The sequence below is a fragment of the Xenopus laevis genome, chromosome 5S (genome assembly GCF_017654675.1).
Source record: "Xenopus laevis strain J_2021 chromosome 5S, Xenopus_laevis_v10.1, whole genome shotgun sequence".
Taxonomy (NCBI): domain Eukaryota; kingdom Metazoa; phylum Chordata; class Amphibia; order Anura; family Pipidae; genus Xenopus; species Xenopus laevis.
The window spans coordinates 77,825,584-77,845,618 of record NC_054380.1 but is presented as its reverse complement, the minus strand read 5'-3'; the positions used below and the strand labels follow the sequence as shown (position 1 = coordinate 77,845,618).

At 38.7% G+C, this 20,035-nt stretch overlaps 1 protein-coding gene across 5 annotated transcripts in view; it reads right to left on the bottom strand.

Moving 5' to 3' along the window:
* Positions 1-20,035, bottom strand: part of filip1.S (filamin A interacting protein 1 S homeolog) — a 108,589-nt gene that overhangs the window by 51,683 nt on the left and 36,871 nt on the right. For 3 of the 5 annotated variants that reach the window (XM_018265491.2, XM_041564667.1, XM_018265490.2), the window contains one exon: positions 581-859. In XM_018265491.2, coding sequence (XP_018120980.1) covers positions 581-853 — 273 coding nt within the window. In that variant the 5' untranslated portion in view covers positions 854-859. Of the gene's footprint in view, positions 1-580; positions 860-1,231; positions 1,336-12,321; positions 12,339-20,035 lie in introns of those variants that run through there. The other 2 variants (XM_041564669.1, XM_041564668.1) reach the window with 2 other exon arrangements.

The window sequence follows — 20,035 nt, the reverse complement described above, 5'->3', positions numbered from 1 at the left end:
AAAATATTTACACATGGAGGCTTATTTATAAGGGGCCAGATTTTAGAAATTTTTGAAACCACAACTAAACTCACAAACCACAATTGTCATTGAATTTATTAAAAGTTCTGATTATAAAAAGTAGGAATGAAATAAAGAGTTGAACAATTTGAAGAAAAAAAACCAAATACCACTAAAACCTTTCAAAATGTGAGTTTTTCAGATAATTTCCAGCAGAGAAAAAATCCGAAACCTCTAAAAGTCTGAATTGATTTAAAGTGGTCCAATAGGATCAGCACAGTTCCTACTGATCTATAGTACCTCTGCAACATTTAGTTGCTGAAGTTTTGCCTTAGAGGTTTTCATGGCTTTTACACTTTCTGACCTGCGATAGATGGAAATACTGCACTGTTTTTGTTGCAACATCTTTTGGGCTGCAATAATAAATGGAGCTGCAAAGTTATGTATCATATTGTTTAGAGGGCATACACTGAACACAAGAACATTATATACAAGGCATGGGACCTGTTATCCTGAATGATCACATTATTACACAAAAATATTATCCAGCCCTAGTGTCACTGCATATTGGTCACTGTACCTGTAGCTCTCCTTCCATAATACTCAGCAGCCTGACAAGGTCATCTTTTGTTGGTTCATTCAGATTTTTGTTTTTCCTGTCACCAACTCCAGTAGACTTCATGTGCCGTTTAACAGTGGCAGAAACCTGCATATCACCCTCCTTGTTTCCATGAAGTTTGTTGTTATATTTGGCATCCTTATTGACAGTTCCCTCCTCTAACACATTTGTATTATTGCAGTTTGAGATCCGCCCAACAGATGAGCTTTCTCCACCCTGGTTTCGAGACCTCATTCCCACCTAAAGAGGAAAAAAAAGATGATTAAACTTAGTCTGCATTAAATGTTTTCAACCCTTTATACCTTAAAGAAGTGGTTCAAAAACTGTGAAACTGCCTCCAATGGGAAACTTGAGTAGTGGCTAAGGGGACCCAGCCTGATGGTAAGTGAGAATGATATTCTAGAAGAATGCCAGTTTGATGAAGAATTGAGATGAATACTTATTTGCTGCCCTATATAGTGTTGTAACTATGGCTGCATGGTTGCTAAAGCTGGCCAAATGTTGGACCACAAAGGAGAGCTCATACCAAGAAAAGTCCTAAACTCACCACCTTAAGGTTTGAATTTAAGCATATTTTCAAAAGAACATATAAAAAATGTTTAAAAGTCTCACCAAGAAGAAATCGGTAAACGTAGCTAAGCTTTTCCATGTGCAGCTTGTAGGAAAATAACGTTATTTCCAATTATCATACAAAGCTATAGACCCAGTAAGGAAGAGTCAGAGCAACCTCTGAGCTGCATAATGGAAAAACAAACATTCTCATATGTTTCCTGTCAGGGAAGTCACTTGCTTAGTTTAGCTGCATCATCGCTAAAGTATAAACTGGCTGGGGTCCAAGTCGTTGTTTTTAGCTTACTTACATAGTGAGATGACCTACACGTAAATACATTCATTAGAAAGCACATAGCATTTCCATTTTAGGAGCAGATGCCTGCTCTTTGTTTAAACCATGTGATGATATCATTTTGTACTGTTCTGCTTTACAGCTTTATTGTGGCTTGGATCTCTGCAATAAATAACAGATTTGCAAGCAATGGCGGAGGATAAAGTTCAACAAAGTAAAACAATGGAAGAAACATGCTATAGTAATTCTGTTTTAGCCATATTATAAGGTTGGAAAATGTGACAAGAAAGAAGCACAAACAAACACAGTCTGTCTCTGGTATCTGGGGGTAAATTTACTAAGCCGTGAAAATTCACCAGCGACGGCTTCACAGCCATCGCAACACTTCGCCAGGCGCAAATTTGCTCAGACAATGCTAATTTACTAAGATGCAAAGTTGCGTCTAGGGCGCTGAACGCTGGCGAATTTTCGCTAGCGTTACTTCGGCAATGCGAGCAAATCAAAGCAAAGATGTGCTTCATTTTCATTTCTGCATAGCGCAACTTCATTAGAGGTCTTCGCTCAGGCTAATTTGCACACAGCAGGAAATTTAAAGTTGAATGGACGTATATGTTGCAGTAAATACATTACATTACACAAGTCCAGGGAACCTTAATAAAGAAAATAGAGTTGTTATAATGCCCTACACATGAGCCCACTGTATAGTTTATGTTCCATATGTTAGGAAATGTATGGGGGAACCCGGTTACCCAAAAAAAATGTAAGGACTTTTGCAGGCTATCACTCTGAAAAAGGAAAAGACACCAGCGTTTTTCCGCTAAAAAATATGATGTGAGTAACAAAAGATTGAGGAAGATCTATGCACTCCATTGCACTTCTCCTGGTCTGAGCTGGAGAAAGAGGTAAAGTTCAGTAAAATCTGCATCTTAGTGAATTTGTGGAGTAATGTCCATTCGCCAGAGCGAAAATTTGCCTGGTGATAGAGTGCGAATCACCGATATAGTCTATCTCCTTCGCTAGTGAAGTGACGCCTGCGCCCGTTAGTAAATCGGCAAAGTTCCTGAAAAAAGCTATCATATATCTACATCTACATACTGAATATAAGATAAAAAACACATTCAGGTCTACAACACCCCTATTCAAACAATGTGTGTGGCAATTTTTGGGTGATCCAATTTTCAAGCCCATATTTCTTGTCAATCCAGTTATGTTACTTGTAGAATCACAGAATGTCTTTAAATGCTGCCTCGGTAATTCAGTTATATATTTATCTTTATTGCACTCCATTCTTTCTCCATTTCTCTCCTTCCTTCACATTATTTCTTCCCCAATTTAAATGCTGCCTTCTATGACTGCCTTCCATTATGACTGAGTGGGTTCAGTTGATAGTTAGATGCGTCCCCCCCCTTTGGTGATGCTTTACCCAGTCATTATTTCAGAAACATTATTTGAATCCTTAAAGGAGAACTAAAGCTTAACTAAAGAAGTAGCTAGAAATGTTGTACGTAATGTTTTGGGTTTCTGTACCAGCCTAATGCAATCACGGCCATTTAGCAGAGAAGATCTGTGCCTCCAAAGATGTCCCAGTAGCTCCCCATCTTCTTTTCTGCTGATTGACTTCACATGCTCTGTGCTGCTGTCACTTACTGAGCTTAGGGACCCACTCACAATATACAGTACTCATAGAATAGAAATGTCACAATATAAGGCTGGTTAGTAATTAATACAGATATTACTACATGACAGCACAGAAACCAGTGCAACTAGCATCAGAATTTAATTATCAGCCTTTTAGCATCAGCTTATATTACAGGTCAACCTAATTTTCTGCTTAACAAAGTCAACGACCCCTAAGCTTAGCTTCTCAACATCTGTGCAGAGCCCACTAAGCAGGTGAGTGTTGCAAACACTTTCCAAGATGGTGACCCCCTATGACAAGTTTGAAGTTCTGGGAAATTGCTGCTATTGAGATGCTGAAACTTTAGGCATATAAAATATGACATTTTTAGCCATATTCATTTTTAGGGTTTAGTTCTCCTTTAAACTAAAAAGTGAATGGAACATATAAACTCGTGAAAAAAGAAATATAACTTATTATTATAGAGTCTCCATAACCAGTCATATATACTTTCATATATCAAACAATCCATTACACCAGCAATTCAGCAAAGTGACATTAATTAAAGCTACCCATGCTGAAGGTTATAACGTAAATGTATTATATGATACTACAAGGTCATTTACTTTGGACACATCAAAGAGGTCTACATCATATAATGCCGTATCAAAATAAAATGATACTACATTGTTTAAAGTAGAAGATTTTCACGTTTTCTTCTGAATTAAAAGAGTTTTATAAAAGAACCAGAAAAGAGACAAACAAGTGGAAATTAAACCCCCAAATATACCTACCTAAAGTGGGCAATATTGTGCTTAATCTAATCTTTGGCCCTAGGGATAAACAATCAGAATACAATGATAGGAATAGATGCCGTTGGAGAGAGGATCACACAAACTAGCCAATACAGTCTATGATCTGACGGGAAAATCAAACCTGCCGATTTACATCTTTCGGCCAGATAACAGTGCGGTGGGTCATTGGAGGGCCCCATACATGGGCAGATAATCTGCCATTTTGGGCTAAAGGACCCGAATCGGCATCTTAAATCTGCCCATGTACAGTATGGCCGCACCATACCAGGCATGACAAACACAGTTTCATCAAGAGGAAATTAATCTGAATCAATTGTAAACTGTGTGTGACTGTTACCTGTCCAAGCAGAGTAATTATATAATTTATAAGGTTCTTGTTAACACCTCCGCCCAGGGTGCTGTAATATTATCCTAGGGAGCTGTAGTTGAACAAGAACAGGCGAAACTGCAGTTTAACTGCTCAGACTTCTGTGTTTTATTCTCAGCACTACATGTTTCAAGCCCTGTGAGGCTTTTTGTCAAGTGTGAATCAAAATCTTTGTAGATTATGCCCTGGTAAGAATTTAAAATGGGACCTCTGCTACTGCAAAAGAGCTACAGTAACAAGCGCACTTCTATGAAACCTATGCCCTGTTTAAAGAGATGATCTGGCTCCAAATACACTCCCAAAATACTTTTAAAATATGTGCCTACGGGTTAATTGGTAATTAGTCAACCTACAGTATATCAGATTGTACAAAAGGTGACCTTCCCTGCCATTAAGGTATGGGAAATGTGTTATCAATAGAATGTTAAATGTGCTGCCCTATGACATGATATGTTGTCATAAAGCAAATCTTACTGCAGAGCATAGAAGTCAGCTTTCCTGAGCAACACTCAATGGCAACACAGCTTGACATAGTGCAGTATACATCCATAGGGCTTATTTGATCAATACAGTTTACTCAGTGACCGTGTTATCATGTAGAGATCCACCTTTAATAAATGGATGCTTATTGCAGGCTAGATTTCCGCCATAAAGCAGAATAAGCAGGAATCATAGACACCACATTAACATACTGATTTTGTTTGGAGCGGTTTGGATGACTTTACAAATGTAACACACTACTGACAAGAAATAAAAAAAACTTCCCCAAGTTCACCAAAGATGACTTCATGGTTATAATTGCTTACAGAGACAGAATTCATTCTCAGATGTTTGTCTTTATACAACGGAATTATTTATAATATTTCTCTGAATACCTTTGACAAACCAGTGGTTTACAGTTGGCGAGCAATACTTTTATTCTTCTCCCATAATAGCACTTAAAATGGCAGTTATTTCACATTAACATGCTTATCTTGATCTCCTTCCAAAGTGTGCGTTAATCCCGAACAATAAAAGTTTATAGCAGAACGCATTTCCTGGTTGTCCATGTTAGATCTTATAAAGGTCAGGCTCGGTAGAAGTGATGAAATGGATCACTAGGGACACCTTTTTATTGCTGCAAAACATGTGTGATATTTTTCTCTCTTCAACATCTGTTATGGGAATGTTGATCAACCACAATCCAGTTGATGGCACCAAGAGAGGGAATACATTTCCAGGTTTTCATCACACCATACATAGCCCATCCCATTGGGATACAAACTATAGGAGTGGGAATAAATCTAACATCTTTGACGCATATGGGGAAAGTCTAAAATGGGGATTTTTATCACCAGCACACATCTAGCATTTTATGCATCATAAAATAAGCAAATGTTTGCTTTTTACAGGCAGAATATTGAATTAATATTGTATCATAATCCTACAGGTGTAAAGCTCATTTAAAGGCCATCCTCTATTGTTTGGAGAAAGTCAAAGCTATATCCACTGGGAGTGTTTGGAAAGCAAGGGTAAAATACTGGAGAATTATTTGCTTTACTTATGTTGACTTAAAAATAAAAAGCACTATGGTTGTGATCTGTGAAGATAAAAAATGGATTAAGACATACTGAAACTGATTTTCAGCAGGCAGAATTTAAATGCTACATTATTTAAAGGTAGATTCCCATATCAGTCGTTGAAAGTACTTATTATTTACTTAAGATAAGGGGTAGAGGTTAAAATGCTGAATGGTGGGGCAGAGCTGTTATGGTGCATATTGGGTATTAGACTGAGGGGCAGATTTATCAAGGGTTGAAGTGAATTAGAGGGAATTTTCGAAGTTCGAAAATTCGAAATTGAAAGTAATTTTTTGAATATTCGACCATCGAATAGGATACTACGACTTCGTATTAACTTTAACTTCGATTCGAAGTAAAAATCGTTCGACTATTCGACCATTTGATAATTGAAGTACCGTCTCTTTAAAAAAAACTTCGACTTCAATACTTCGCCAACTTAAACCCGCTGAAATTCGACCCTTGATAAATCTGCCCCTGAGTGTGAGATTAACAAAGTGTAAAATATGCAAAAGATACACAATAACCAGGGTCGGACTGGGCCGGTGGGACACCGGGAAAAAACCCTGTGGACCCTGGCTGTTTTGGGCCCCACCAGGCCAGACCCTATCCCTGCATTGTGCTTACCTCCCTATCTGATGCCAGTTCTCTAATGACACGCAGGAAACTGCACGCGCTGGGGAGGACAGGGCTAAAGTTGCGGTTGCAGCTGACAACAACACTAACAGTCCAACACTGACAACAACACTTACAGGTTGCAGTATGCTAATAATATAGTGAGTAATAAATAGATAGATGAAACTCTTGCCCTTCCACAATGCATCCATTCTTTCTTTTCTGATGAGCGGCGTACAACTGCACCTATTGATGCTGGGGAACCTTGTAACTACCTCCACTGTGGACTTTGTGGTAGCTCCAAGGTTCCCACAGTGCATCAATAGGTGCACCAAACTAACATACTTTATGATGCATCATGTGCAATTGCAGAGGATGTAACTCAGAGCACACCACAATTGCTGAAATAGAAAGAGAAAAATTGCCCGCACGCTGTTTGCCTTTAAAAAGAATTATTACGAAAAATGAGATGTTAGTACCACACTTTGGCCAACATATGTAAGCTCACGTGCCACGTCAAGGCCCCTCAATTATATGATTATAGTGAAAACACTGCATTATGGGTAAAAACGTGGCTTAATGGGATACAAAAGGAAAACGTTAACATCATTTAGACAATGGTAAATGTAAAGTTTTAGACATAGCTGGAAGCTAAACTATGAATTAATATGTAATTGTCTGACAGACAGTTTTAGGGTACTAAGTTTACTTGGGTGCAGCAGATTCTGTATATTGCAGGGGGTGATGACAGCAGATTAATCTCAATGTGAGTGCAATTTACAAACAGACAAACAAAAATAGAATAGTATGAGTCATAACCGATTTTTTCTTTAGATTAATATTCTTGGGAGAGGGTCACTTATGAGTCATAGAAATACCATTGTGTAAGAGCAACATATTTTTGGCTGTTTTTGTGCAAGACATTTCCCCTGATAATGCTAAGCCGCATATAAATCCATGAGAATGACCTTGTCAAGCTTAAAAATTCCAACATTCTAAACAGGAATAGTCAAAGTTTTATAGGATCAGCAATAGGTCCTTGTATATGGCTAATACATAGTAGAAAATAAATGTTCCATATATCAAATAAAAGCTATGAATTACAATGTATAATGTAAATAAATGGCTGTAATGTATAACCTCATACATAACATGCATATAGGTGTAAGACATTTTTGGTCACTTACAATACATGTGCATTGTTAATGCTGATCTGATGTTCAGAAAATGAGACAATAAGTGCCCTTTACAATATGTCCTATTTGAGCAGGCAGTTCTACTTCTACATACTCTATTGGCTTGTTTAAACTAGCATAAAGTCATACCTGGGTTTTTTATTATTCAAATGTTCTTTTTAGTAGCTTTTAGGTATGGGGTCACAATTTATGGAAAACCCCAGTTGCCAAGAATTCTGGATTATAGTTACCATAACTTTTATGAATCACCCCAAACCAATATACTCTTAAGAAGGCATTTTGGAAGTCTGTGCCTATTAGAAGGCACAAGGCCACAGTCTGAGGATCTTAATTTACATTGCAAACCCAAATCCTTACAAAAACTCTAACTTCATCCAATATTATATTATAGTGATGTCCGGGTCAAGAAAAACTCAACATAAGCTGCAAAACCTTAACATGCACATGACCCTAATGTTGCCATTGTAGAACCAGCAAAATGTTGCCATTGTAGGACCAGCACACAAACCGTACCCACATCTTTTTGATCTATATGCTACTTTTGTGTGTGCATCTGGTTCCATGACACAGAATCTATGGGAGAAATGGAGAAATTTACTCTCCCAGTCTGACCAACACCAAACCCTAGTCCACAATGATTGGCCAAATTTCAAATCAAACCTGGACATCCGGTGGTAAACCCATGGGTCACTGTGGATTTCGGGTCAAACCGTACATCACTACTTTCTCACATGCAGTGATTTATAAAGTTTTGTACCATGTGACAATGGATGTGAAAAGTATATAAGAAGTGACTGTGGTGTTTGCTCTTTAATTATAGACATTAGCCCTTATTATAACTTCATATTTGGCTCTGTTCAGATAACGTACTATAATTTCATCAGCAAATAATTCTACATCCTGAACAGCAGCCAATCAGAGGCCAGCAGATCTCAATGCTATACTGCTGCACAGAAGCTGAAGCTGACAAATATATACACAGTATTATTTGTATTGGAAAGTAGCTGTTTTTTTTAAACTAGTCCAAAATAACTGACCCTAAAATATATATACAAGTGAATACAGAGCTGGTACATTGTCTTTGATAAATGTGCACCCAAGTGAATATTTAGCATGCTGCTTAAGGGGACAGTAAATAGATTTTCAAAATATCAGAACAGGGTAGATTCTTATATATTTTTCCCTTAATTTAAAGGAGAAGCAAAGGCAGAATCATTGGAGGTTGCCAAGTGGTTAGGCAACTCCATGTGATTTTAATTGCTTTCCTCATAGCCAGGCTGGCACTTCCCCTCTGTGTCCCAGGCATTCCCTTGGCACATGCGCAGTACAGAAATCCATGAAGAAGTCCTGTAGTGTGCAAATGCTTGGCCAGGTAAAGGACACCAGCCCATCACTGGGGTGGGGTGAGGGTGCCTTATAGCTTGTCCCCCCCCAGCAAACTTTCCTTCTCCTTTTATAAATATACAAATTTTAATTCAAAGAAAATATGAAATAAACTAGCAGTTATTTGCTTTTTCAACTTGTAAGGCCTGTATTTCCACAAGGAAACACAGTGCTTGGTTAATGTGTATATGTGTTTAGCATAACTGTAATACACAAAACATATGAAAGTACTAGAGACACCTACGTTATAGTTTTATATTTAACCAAAATCATATTTTCATTCTCATTTTTTGTTTGTTTTTTAAATCCATATCTATGTTCTCACATTAGGATGAAAACGTGTTTACAGGGCACTTTCCATACTCATCTATAATCCCTTTATTGGATTATCAATCAATATCAATATCATGAATGTGCAACACAAAACATTCCTTGCTCTGTTCATTTCACAGAATAGTAGATATTTATATCAGGCCATGTAGCTACTTACCTGTTTGTGATGTCTGTGTATCCCTCGGGCTGAATTTATTCACCTTTAGTAATCCTTCACACCAAACTATCCTTTCTCTTTCCCTGCACTACTGCCGTACTAAAACCACTCCTACTAATTGAAACATCATTCTCTCCATTACAGAACTACTTTTATCCTCCAGAACTTATATGCGCGGGTACTGGGAAAGAGTAAAGGAATCCTCATTAACTCATCAAAGCTTCGATGTTTGGCAAAATATAAATTAGGATAGGGTGCAGGTATCTATAATACAAACGCCCTTTGGCATAATTATTTTGCCACAGCCAACGATACAACATTCTGTGCTGGGGAGACATGCCCACTGCTATAATCATGGAATTGATTTGCAAGTTTAATAGATTACCAGTTAACCAACCCACTGCAGTGGCCTCACTGTGTATACAATTCTGCTTTTGTCTCGGAATGTATAGATAGATTTTCTGTTCTGCCCACTCTGTGCAGCTTTCTGAAGTCAGTATATATTCAACATAGTCAATATATACTCATCAGAGTCGGTATATACTCATTAGAGTCAGTAGATACTCATCAGAGTCAGTAGATTCTCATCAGAGTCAGTAGATACTCATTAGAGTCAGTATATAATCATCAGAGTCAGTATATAATCATCAGAGTTAGTATGTTCTCATCAGAGTCAGTATATACTCAATAAAAGCATGAGCTTTTATTTGGTGTAAATCACTGTACCCTGCAATACAATTCGACCCATGGTAATACCAGTGGCATAACCTTTACTCATGCTGTCATGTTTTTGTTTGCTTGCAGGGGAAATGTGTACAGCAACACACTAGGAACTACATATTCGAATTATTAACCATTAAATTGGCCAAACATTAGCATGTTACTCTGATCTGTGATTTTTGAGGCCAAACATTAGCATGTTACTCTGATCTGTGATTTTTGAGGCTATTTAGATTTAGAGATTCCTTAGCTAAATGAGACTGTTCCCCACACACAATAATAGAAGCCTCAAACAACCAGACTGCTCTGGGATCACGTGATAAGATTGACTGGTTGAAATACATTTTGATCATTTACTATTATTTCTTTTGCTGAATTATTGGGACTCAGCATATATACCTGTATTTGTTGGTCTAAAATAACTAAAAGGTAGATCAAATCTACTCATGAATTACATATCTCATTTAGTAGATGATATAAATCACCCTCTTGGCACAAGTAACTGTTTTGTAGAGTATTTGGATATATTATTATTATTTTGCATATCGCAGGCAGCACAAATAGTGCAACATTTTTTTTAGCAACAATGAGATGCTATGCAAGCTAAAATCTACCGACAAACTATGACCTACCCAAACCATTCATCATATTGGGGGTTATTTATCAAAATCCAAATTTATCATTATTTTCTGAAATACTGTATACTCCAATGAAATCCACGCTGTTTATTTCCCATTATTTATCAATACATTTTCCCAAAATTTTCCAGAGCGAGAAAAAAAACAAAAAAAATTTGAAAACCGTATGAAAATTCAAATCATACAATTTTTTTTCGAATTTTCCACCTGAAAACCACAAAATCTTTGTATTATTGCATGAAACCCAGCACAGATCAGGATATCTTCAGGACTTCTCTAAATACAACCTTGGCAGGTCTGAGATGCTGGGTTTTCGAATTCAGACATTTTCCATCCTCGGTATATAATAAACCCTGAAAAATTTTAGTTTTCTGTTTTTTTCTGATTTTATAGTAAAAAAAACAAAATTTTTGAGTTTTTGGCATTTGGACTTTAATAAATAAAACCCTTTGTGTAATGTCAGCCATATGAAATCTACTGGTATATCCTTAATATTACGTAGTTCACATATCTCAGTATGAATATAATATGAATAAGTAGTTCATGTAATCATTGAACGCTATACAACTAATTCAAAGAGTCTATTACCTCAGCTGTATTACCTCATCCATATAAACAAAGGTGTAATTAGGATTTGGGTTAAATTAAATGCTTATTATTATAATGTTTTGTTAGCTTTATTGCACTACATGATTCCATATGCTACACATCTATTTGATTATGAATAATTTAATAAGAAGAATATGCATGAAGCAGCCAGTTCTTTTCAATGAGTGTCAGCAGCAGAAGGTTATGTTGTAAGTTACATTGACAAATTGCATTTTATGCAGGTTTGATTATACCTTAATGATCTGGGGAGAGGAAATGCCTTCACAACTGGTTACTATTAAATACAGGCCCACAACAGACAGCAGATGGAAACTGGCTGTTGGGATTGTTACTTTATATTTAGAAATCATTAAAATCCTGCACTTCATTTGACCTCTTTAGATATGCAACCATATCTACTATTACAGATGAAAAGCAGCTTCACAAACTATAATCCCTTTGCCCTTTAATAAAGTGCTTTCATAGTATGTCTGCCGAGGTCAGAAATGCTTGTGTAACCAAATGTTGTAAAAGAATAACATACATAAGTAATGTTATAGTAGAATCTATTAAAGCAAAATGCAACAGTAACTTTTTTGTTTGTTGAAAATATCACCTGGCCATAAAAGTCTTGTAGGAGTACAAGGGTGATTCTAAGGGGCAAATTTACTAAAGGGCGAAGTGATTATTCGCCAGTGTGACATCATTTCGGTACTTCGCTGATTTACTAATGGGCGAAGGCATAACTCCGCTAGTGAAAGAGACTGATGCTGGCGCTCATTCGCACTCAATTGCCAGGCGAAGTAGCGCTCTGGCGAAGGGGCGTAACTGCACAAATTCACTAAGATGCAGAATTTACTGAACGTTACCTCTTGCGCCAGACTTGCCACCTCAGACCAGGCGAAGTGCAATAGAGTAGATAGGACTTCCTAAAAGTTTAGTTGAAAACGCTGGCGTCTTTTCCTTTTTTCAGGGTGATAGGCTGCAAAAGAGCGTAAAAACTTTATTTTATTTTATTAAGCTTCCCTGGGCTTGTGTAATGTAATGTATTTGCTGCAACATATACGTCCATTCAACTTTAACTTCCTGCCGTATATAAATTAGCCAACGCTAGCGCAACTTCGCTCTGCTTGCTGAATTAAACCTACCGCAACTTCATCAGCGTTCAGTGCCCTTGACACAACTTTGCATGTTAGTGAATTAGCATTGTCTGAGCGAATTTTCGTCTGGCGGAGTGTTGCGCTGCCTGCGAATCCGTCGCTGGCAAATTTTCGCAGCTTGGTTAATTTGCCCCTAAGCTTTTTGCTACCTGAGGAGGCTCCTGCGAGGCTGCGCAGAAAATTTAATGTAGAAAAGGGAAGTTTGAAAAACATAATATTTAGCTGACCAGCCCCCTCCCCCCATTGAGCAATCATTCAGAAATGAAGATGTTTCTACAGCTACAAGAAAAACAGGGCTGTCCGGCACTCAAAGGAATCCACAGGGCCAAAAAAATAAAGTAAAACACTATATTTATTATAAAAAATATTATTACAAAAATTATTTTGCTGCAGCAAAGTTTCTAGCATTTAAGCAGACTAGAAAATAATCAGATTGTAAGAAACTATTGGCACGTGTGGCCAGCTTTCTATATATTACAGTATACAGACAAGCAAAACTCACATAATGAGAAACTGAACCCAGAAGCTTTTAATGCTTGTGCGTTCTTAAAGAAATTGTGCAGTATAAAAATAAAAACTGGATAAATACATAGAATGTGCAAAATAAAAAGAAAAATCAATATAGTTAATTAGCAAAAAATTGTATATATGTATAAAGGCTGATGAGTAACATAATAGCCAGAACACTACTTCCTGTGTTGCAGCTCTCTTGGTTTCCACTGATTGGTTACCAGGCAGTAACCAATCAGTGACTTGAGGGAGGGCCACATGGATCATAACTGTTTGCTTTTGAATCTGAGCTGAATGCTAATGATCAATTGCAAACTCACTGAACCCCCCTTAAAGTCGCTGACTAACTCAGACTTAGAGAGCTGAAAAGCAGGAAGTAGTGTTCTGGCTAATATTCTAGATATCCACGCACTCCAGCTTTTATAGTACATTACATTTTTGGCTAACTAACTATATTAGAAAGATTTTTATTTTGCCCAGCCTGTCTATTTACCCAGTTTTTATTTTTACACTGAACTGTTCCTTTAATGCTAGTTCATAACGAATACTGAAAGATTTAGGATTGAACTAGTTACATTATGAATTCTAACGCTAGTGTTCCAGGACAATAACAATGGCCTAAGCAGGCACTGTGCGGTCATTTCCTTTACCCTTTTTATCATTCAATACTTCAATCTTAACAACAAATTCACTAGTTTATTATGGGGTGCCGTTTGTCCCAAATACATTCTGTATACAAAACATAACATATCCAATAATACACAGAATTAATGTCTCTCATTGTATATAAGTATTTGTGACCATACAAAGATAAAAAAATATACAAAAGACTTATTTCTATTAAAGTATGAGAACAAAATCTGGTTAATGCACAAAAGGATGACAATATATTACAAACTCCATTCTGTACAGAATCTATTATGTAAAAAAATACTTGGACATAATATACTGTATAATAGTGCATGTCCAGCTAGATTTAAATGACGAAATAGATATTTGTGACAGAAAGCAAGATTTTATAATACAGGATTCATTCTTTCCACAAAATGAAAGCTCAGTTTCACAAAACAGATAAAATAACCATTCTGTGAAGCAACACTGTCAGTCACATTCCAGAACCAATAAGAACAAAGCTTATTGCCATATAACAAACAAGATGAGAAGTTGCCAGCTCTGCTCCACATGGCTGCAGCATCCCTAAGGCATAGTATCTGGCCTGCTATAGAGGGCACCCTCTAATGTAGTGATCCACCGAATCCAGGATTCGGTTCCGGATTCAGCCTTTTTCAGCAGGATTCGGATTCGCCCGAATCCTTCTGCCCAGCCGAAACAAATCCGAATCCTAATTTGCATATACAAATTAGAGGCGGGAAATCGCGTGACTTTTTGTCAGAAAACAAAAAAGTAAAAAATGGTTTCCTCTTCCCACCACTAATTTGTATATGCAAATTCGGTTCGGATTCAGTTTTCGGCCAAATCTTTAGCAAAAGATTTGGGGGTTCGGCCGAATCCAAAAGAGTGGATACAGTGCATCCCTACACGGCATAGGGGGAATGTTTAGGCCCTTGCTGTGTCTGCTGCACCCTACTAAAGCATATTTGTTGGGTGCAGCTCTAGTCTCAGGCTCTATAGACAAGTGACAATAGGCTGTGGCAATAGGCTGCAAGCTTCAAGGGATACTATGCCTTTCTATGTCTATTTAAGCCTCTGCCTGGTTGCTAGGGAGATAGAACATTTGAAACAAGAAAACTATTCCAATTCTATTCAAACATATCCAAACATATTCAAACATAAAGAGCTGCAAAAGAGTAAAGTGAAAAAACACATTCCCAACAGAATAATACTGTCTGCCTCAGTGATCCCATAACTGGATCTCTCTAGCCACTGCTAAACTACAATTCCCAGCATTCAAAGCCAGAACCAGTAGCAGAGCTGATGGGCTAGGGAGGAGATCTCAGCAGGACATTGGGCATGGGAGAGTCCAGTCAGGGACCAGTGAGTTCTGATGGTGGCCCTGGTTCTATGACTGCTTATGTTTGATGTCTATTTGTTGTATTTTCATAAATCCACATGTGTGTGGCTAATGTGATTGGCTGCCAATTTCTGGTATATGATGCTTTACTTGAGGATGACATCACCAGCTCAGCACTGATTGACTGAAAGCTGCCAGGGAAGATGACTTAACGGCTCAGGCACAAGTGACCAGTATTTCATTTCTGGATTCATAGGTAAGTGGAGCAGACTATATGGGGGGGGCATAAATAGTGATGGGCGAATTTATTCGCCAGGCGCAAATTTGCGGCGAATTTGCGCGTTTCGCCGCCAGCGAATAAATTTGCGAAACGCCCGCGAAAATTCACGTCAAAAATTCGCCAGCGCAAAAAACGGCTGCCGGCGCAAAAAACGGGCGCCGGCCTCAAAAACGGGCGCCGGCGTCTCATTTCGCGAATTTTTCGCCGTTTTGCGAATTTCGCCCGAAAATCGCAATTTTTGGGCGAAACGGCGCAAATTCGCCCATCACTAGGCATAAAGTCAATGATACAAGGGGATAGTTTGGGCAGTGTGGCTTCCGTGATTTATAGTAGTTCGGGGACTAGAGCCAGGCCCAGACTGGCAATCTGTGGGTTCTGGCAAATGCCAAAGGGGTTGCGGTAAGATGCCATAGACAGTCACTATTTATTGGGCTACTGGGGGGGGCTGTGAGGGCCTCTGGGTGTCTCACATGCCAGGGCCATTTTTAAATCCCAGTCCGGACTTTGGTCTAGAGCCAAAGCTCCCAAAATTGCCCCACCATTGCCTGCTATTGTAATTGTCTGGGAAGGTGCTTGTCATTAAATTGTCCATTGGAAATGTCAGTTTGTCTTTCCAGTTCCATCTTTTCCAATTTCATTGGAAAAGGGGGGGTCATTTTTGGTGATAAGCCATCGGGGGTACAACTACAAGGAAGGGGACAATCAATGATGGGGCCTTAAAAATGGTTTTTGGTGGCAGCCCTGCCCCTTCCCAAACTACTAAAACTTGTGGATGCCAAAGTACCCAAAATCTGCCTGTGTGCCATTGCTAAGGAGAGTAAGACAACATGAGAACTTGCTGTCCCACTGACTCTAAACCTGTGCTTATCTAGCTGTGCCTTAACTACAATTCCCAGCACCCCCTGTGGCTGACTTGTAGTTATACAATATAGTGTGTTTGGTATTTCTTGTTTACTTGTTACAGCTTTTGAAGTGTTAGACCATTTATTCTGCTGCTGTTAAGCTGTTAATGTCAACTGCCATTTTTCAAACTGCCATTAGCCAACTGTCCCACTCATCACTCATCCGAGTGGCCTCAGCATTAGAGTAGATGATGAGTAAGTGAGGACCTGAGATGAAAGACAAGTAGCACAAACAAGAACAATAGTTACATGCCTAGAATTAGGGTGCCTTGTGTTATGGGTGCAGGGGCACTGATCAGAGCTTGACTGGTTATGAAAAGCCCCAGTGGGCCCATTACTCACCTGGGCCTCTAATGGGAACCAGTGTCTTTTGCCCCTATAACACCCTGCCAGTAACATACAGCTTTACAGTAATGGCACAGAGGGGGATTTGGGATGTTTTGTCCCCATGTGATTTCCAGTTCAGTGTATGGCCAACCAAATGATCACTCCTGTTCATTTCTAAATTCAATTTAATTGAGCCCTGTGAAAGCAATTGGCATAGAAATAAATGAGGGTGATTCCAAGTGTTCATTTAACTATTAGTTTGTGCATTATGTCACCAGGACCCAACCATGGTTAGCAGGGGTGTCTAGGGCCCTTGATTGCACCAATCAATTCTGTCTCTCCTTCATTCTATTAAAGTTGCTGCTGATTGGTGTTACTGGTTATTTATAAGGCACAACCATATTCAGTAGCGCAGTTTTGAGCTATTAAGGGAAATCCAGTATATACAGATATATATGGCAGAGAGGGTTCAGTTCACAATCTCTTCTCTCTCTTTCTCTCCCCATAAAGTGAAATACAAGCGATTCCTAGTGATTCTCAGCGATTCCAAGTGATTCCCATCGATTCTCAGCGATTCCCAGGAGCAGGAGATAAAGAAGAAACACAAAAGTCTTTTTAAAGACTATCAACTTTCATCAGGAGCAGAAGAACAACTTGCCCAACCCATTGTGGGTTATTTGGAGGAAGGTAAGGATCCTGCATTTTCCCATCCAGGGCCGCCATCAGGGGGGGGGACAGGGTGGACAAGTGACCCGGGCATGAAGGGGGGGCCCAGCAGTGCTGCACTTTTGAAAGAGCCGGGCCCCCCTTGAGAGCGCCGGAGCCGTGCGGCCATTTATCAAGTCCCGAACGGCCAAAACGCGGAAGTGCCGAAAAGCCAAACAGCCTAAATATTACAGGTATGGGATCCGTTATCCGGAAACCCATTATACAAGAAGCTCCAAATTACAGAAAGTCCATCTCCCATAGATTTCATTTTATTCAAATAATCCAATTTTTTTTTAAATGATTTCCTTTTTCTCTGTAATAATAAAACAGTTTCATGTACTTGATTCAAACTAAGATATAGTTATTGGAAGCAAAACCATCCTATTGGGTTTATTTAATGTTAACAGGATTTTTTAGTAGATGTGAGGTATGAAGATCCAAATTACAGATTTTTTTTAAACTTGTAAACTGCCACCAATGCTTTTTTTTTAAAAACATTTTGGGGCCCTAATTTTTTTAAACTTGTAAACTGCCAACAATGCTTTTTTTTTAAAAACATTTTGGGGCCCTAATTTTTTTTATCTTGTAAGGGGGCCCTGGCACCAATGCTTTTTCAAAAAAACTTTTATGGGGGACCCTAGCGCCAATGTTTTTTTCTTAACTTAACTGACCATCAATAGCTTTTTATAACTTGTGTGTGGGGGGGTTACTTTTTTAGCGCTGATGTCTGTGTGGTCTTTTAACTGTGATATAGAGTAGGCAGGATCTGGGGCGGGGCCCAGGGGGCCCCAAAAATGTTATTGTACGGGGCCCCGTGATTTCTAATGGCGGCCCTGTTCCCATCTTTAATACGTATTACACAATAGATGGGGCTGAAAAAAGACACACGTCCATCAACGTCTACCTTTTTGTTTAACTGCTGATCCAGTGGAAAGTAGGGCCCTGACAGAAATAATGGGCTGATTTGTGGACCAAATAAAATGGGATGGTATTGTCTTAAAATGGGGACATGGGGAGCTGGTGGGGAGGGGCATTCTATATACATAAGTAAGCATTTGTTTCTAATTGGAACCATATTAAAACCATAGTTTCTGAATGAAAAGGATTCTTATTAAATAAGGTGTAAATATGCTGCTGTTTTTACCTCTGTGTTTTTTCTTGTGTTTATTTGGGGGTCTTACATCTTTACGTTAACTCTAACCTTCCCAAATCTCAATTTTATATTACAGGAACATCAAAGATGGGCATGAGTGCAAGTAGCAGGGTTTACTACCAGTGGCGCTATGAAAAGGTAAAGGTGCTCACAGCTAATTTCCTCATTTTATTTTCTGACTGCTGAGAAAGGTATCCAAGGGGTTAATGGAGGGGCTAACCCAATGCTAAACATGGCATATCTTCTGTGTAAATACAATGAAACAGAAATTTGAAAGGGTTTAGCATAGTGTGTGCCCTGACCTCGATGTTTTCTTGCTTCTTACATTTTTATAGCCCTCACCGTGGATCTCGCCTGATCTGGACATCTTTGAGATCAGGGATTTTGAGGATCCACTCGCTGGCCCTTATCTCGAGTGCATCAGGGACAAGATCACCAATGACATCAGGTTTGCACTCTACGATCTGTGAATGGCCAAAAACTGTGTGACGATTACAAAATGGTGGAAATTACACCTTAAGAATGAGTTCTGGCAGGACTACAGATACATCAAGGCCCACCTGAAACACCTCTACAAAGACCTAGAGAAGATTAACAAGGCCATACTGATTAAGAACAATGAGAGATATTCAGGTGCAGTATATAATCCATCCTTTTCTTTCCCACACTTGGTCAATCATTTAATTTTGCTTAATCACCTGATTTGTGCTTAATGTGCTACTAAATATTACAGGTGTGGGATCCATTATCTGGAAACCCATTATCCAAGAAGCTCTGAATTATGGAAAGTCCATCTCCCATAGACTTCATTTTATTCAAACAATCCATTTTTAAATGATTTCCTTTTTCTCTTTAATAATAAAACAGTTTCACGTACTTGATTCAAACTAAGATATAGTTATTAGAAGCAAAACCACCCTATTGGGTTTATTTAATGTTTACATGATTTTCTAGTAGACTTGAGGTATGATCCAAATTACAGAAAGATTTGTTATCCAGAAAACCCCAGGTCCCAAGCATTCTGGATAACAGGTCCTATACCGATATAAGGATTTTGCAGGGATATCACTTTCTAAGGTAAAAAATACGCAGTCTGAGTTATCTTGTTTGGTTTTACAGATGGTCCTCGGAACAGCTTACAAACGGCACCAGATACCAGCACCACCAGCAGTTTCCTTGGTACCAAATACCGATGCACCTCAGTCTAGGCACCACATCCTCAGGAAACAGCAGTAAGTATGGGACATCTCAATTCCACCAGTGATGCCCCCTTTTCATCCACTGCACTTTCACCAGTGGTGCTTTCAGCCACCATAGTTCCACCAGTGGTTCCTCCCCTTTATCCAAATATGGTGTTATACACAAGAACTCCTTTAAGCCACTTGGTAGACCCTGCATTCCTTTTCATTCCATCCCTCAGACTGCAAATGCCGGGGTCTGCAGGCTGACTGGGTCTAATGGAATGGAAAGGAATGCAGCATTCATCATGCTGCTTAAATGTGCCCATGTTTATGCTGCCATATTCCCTTCTCTTTCTCATCCTTTCACTGCAGTGCCTTAATTTACCATAT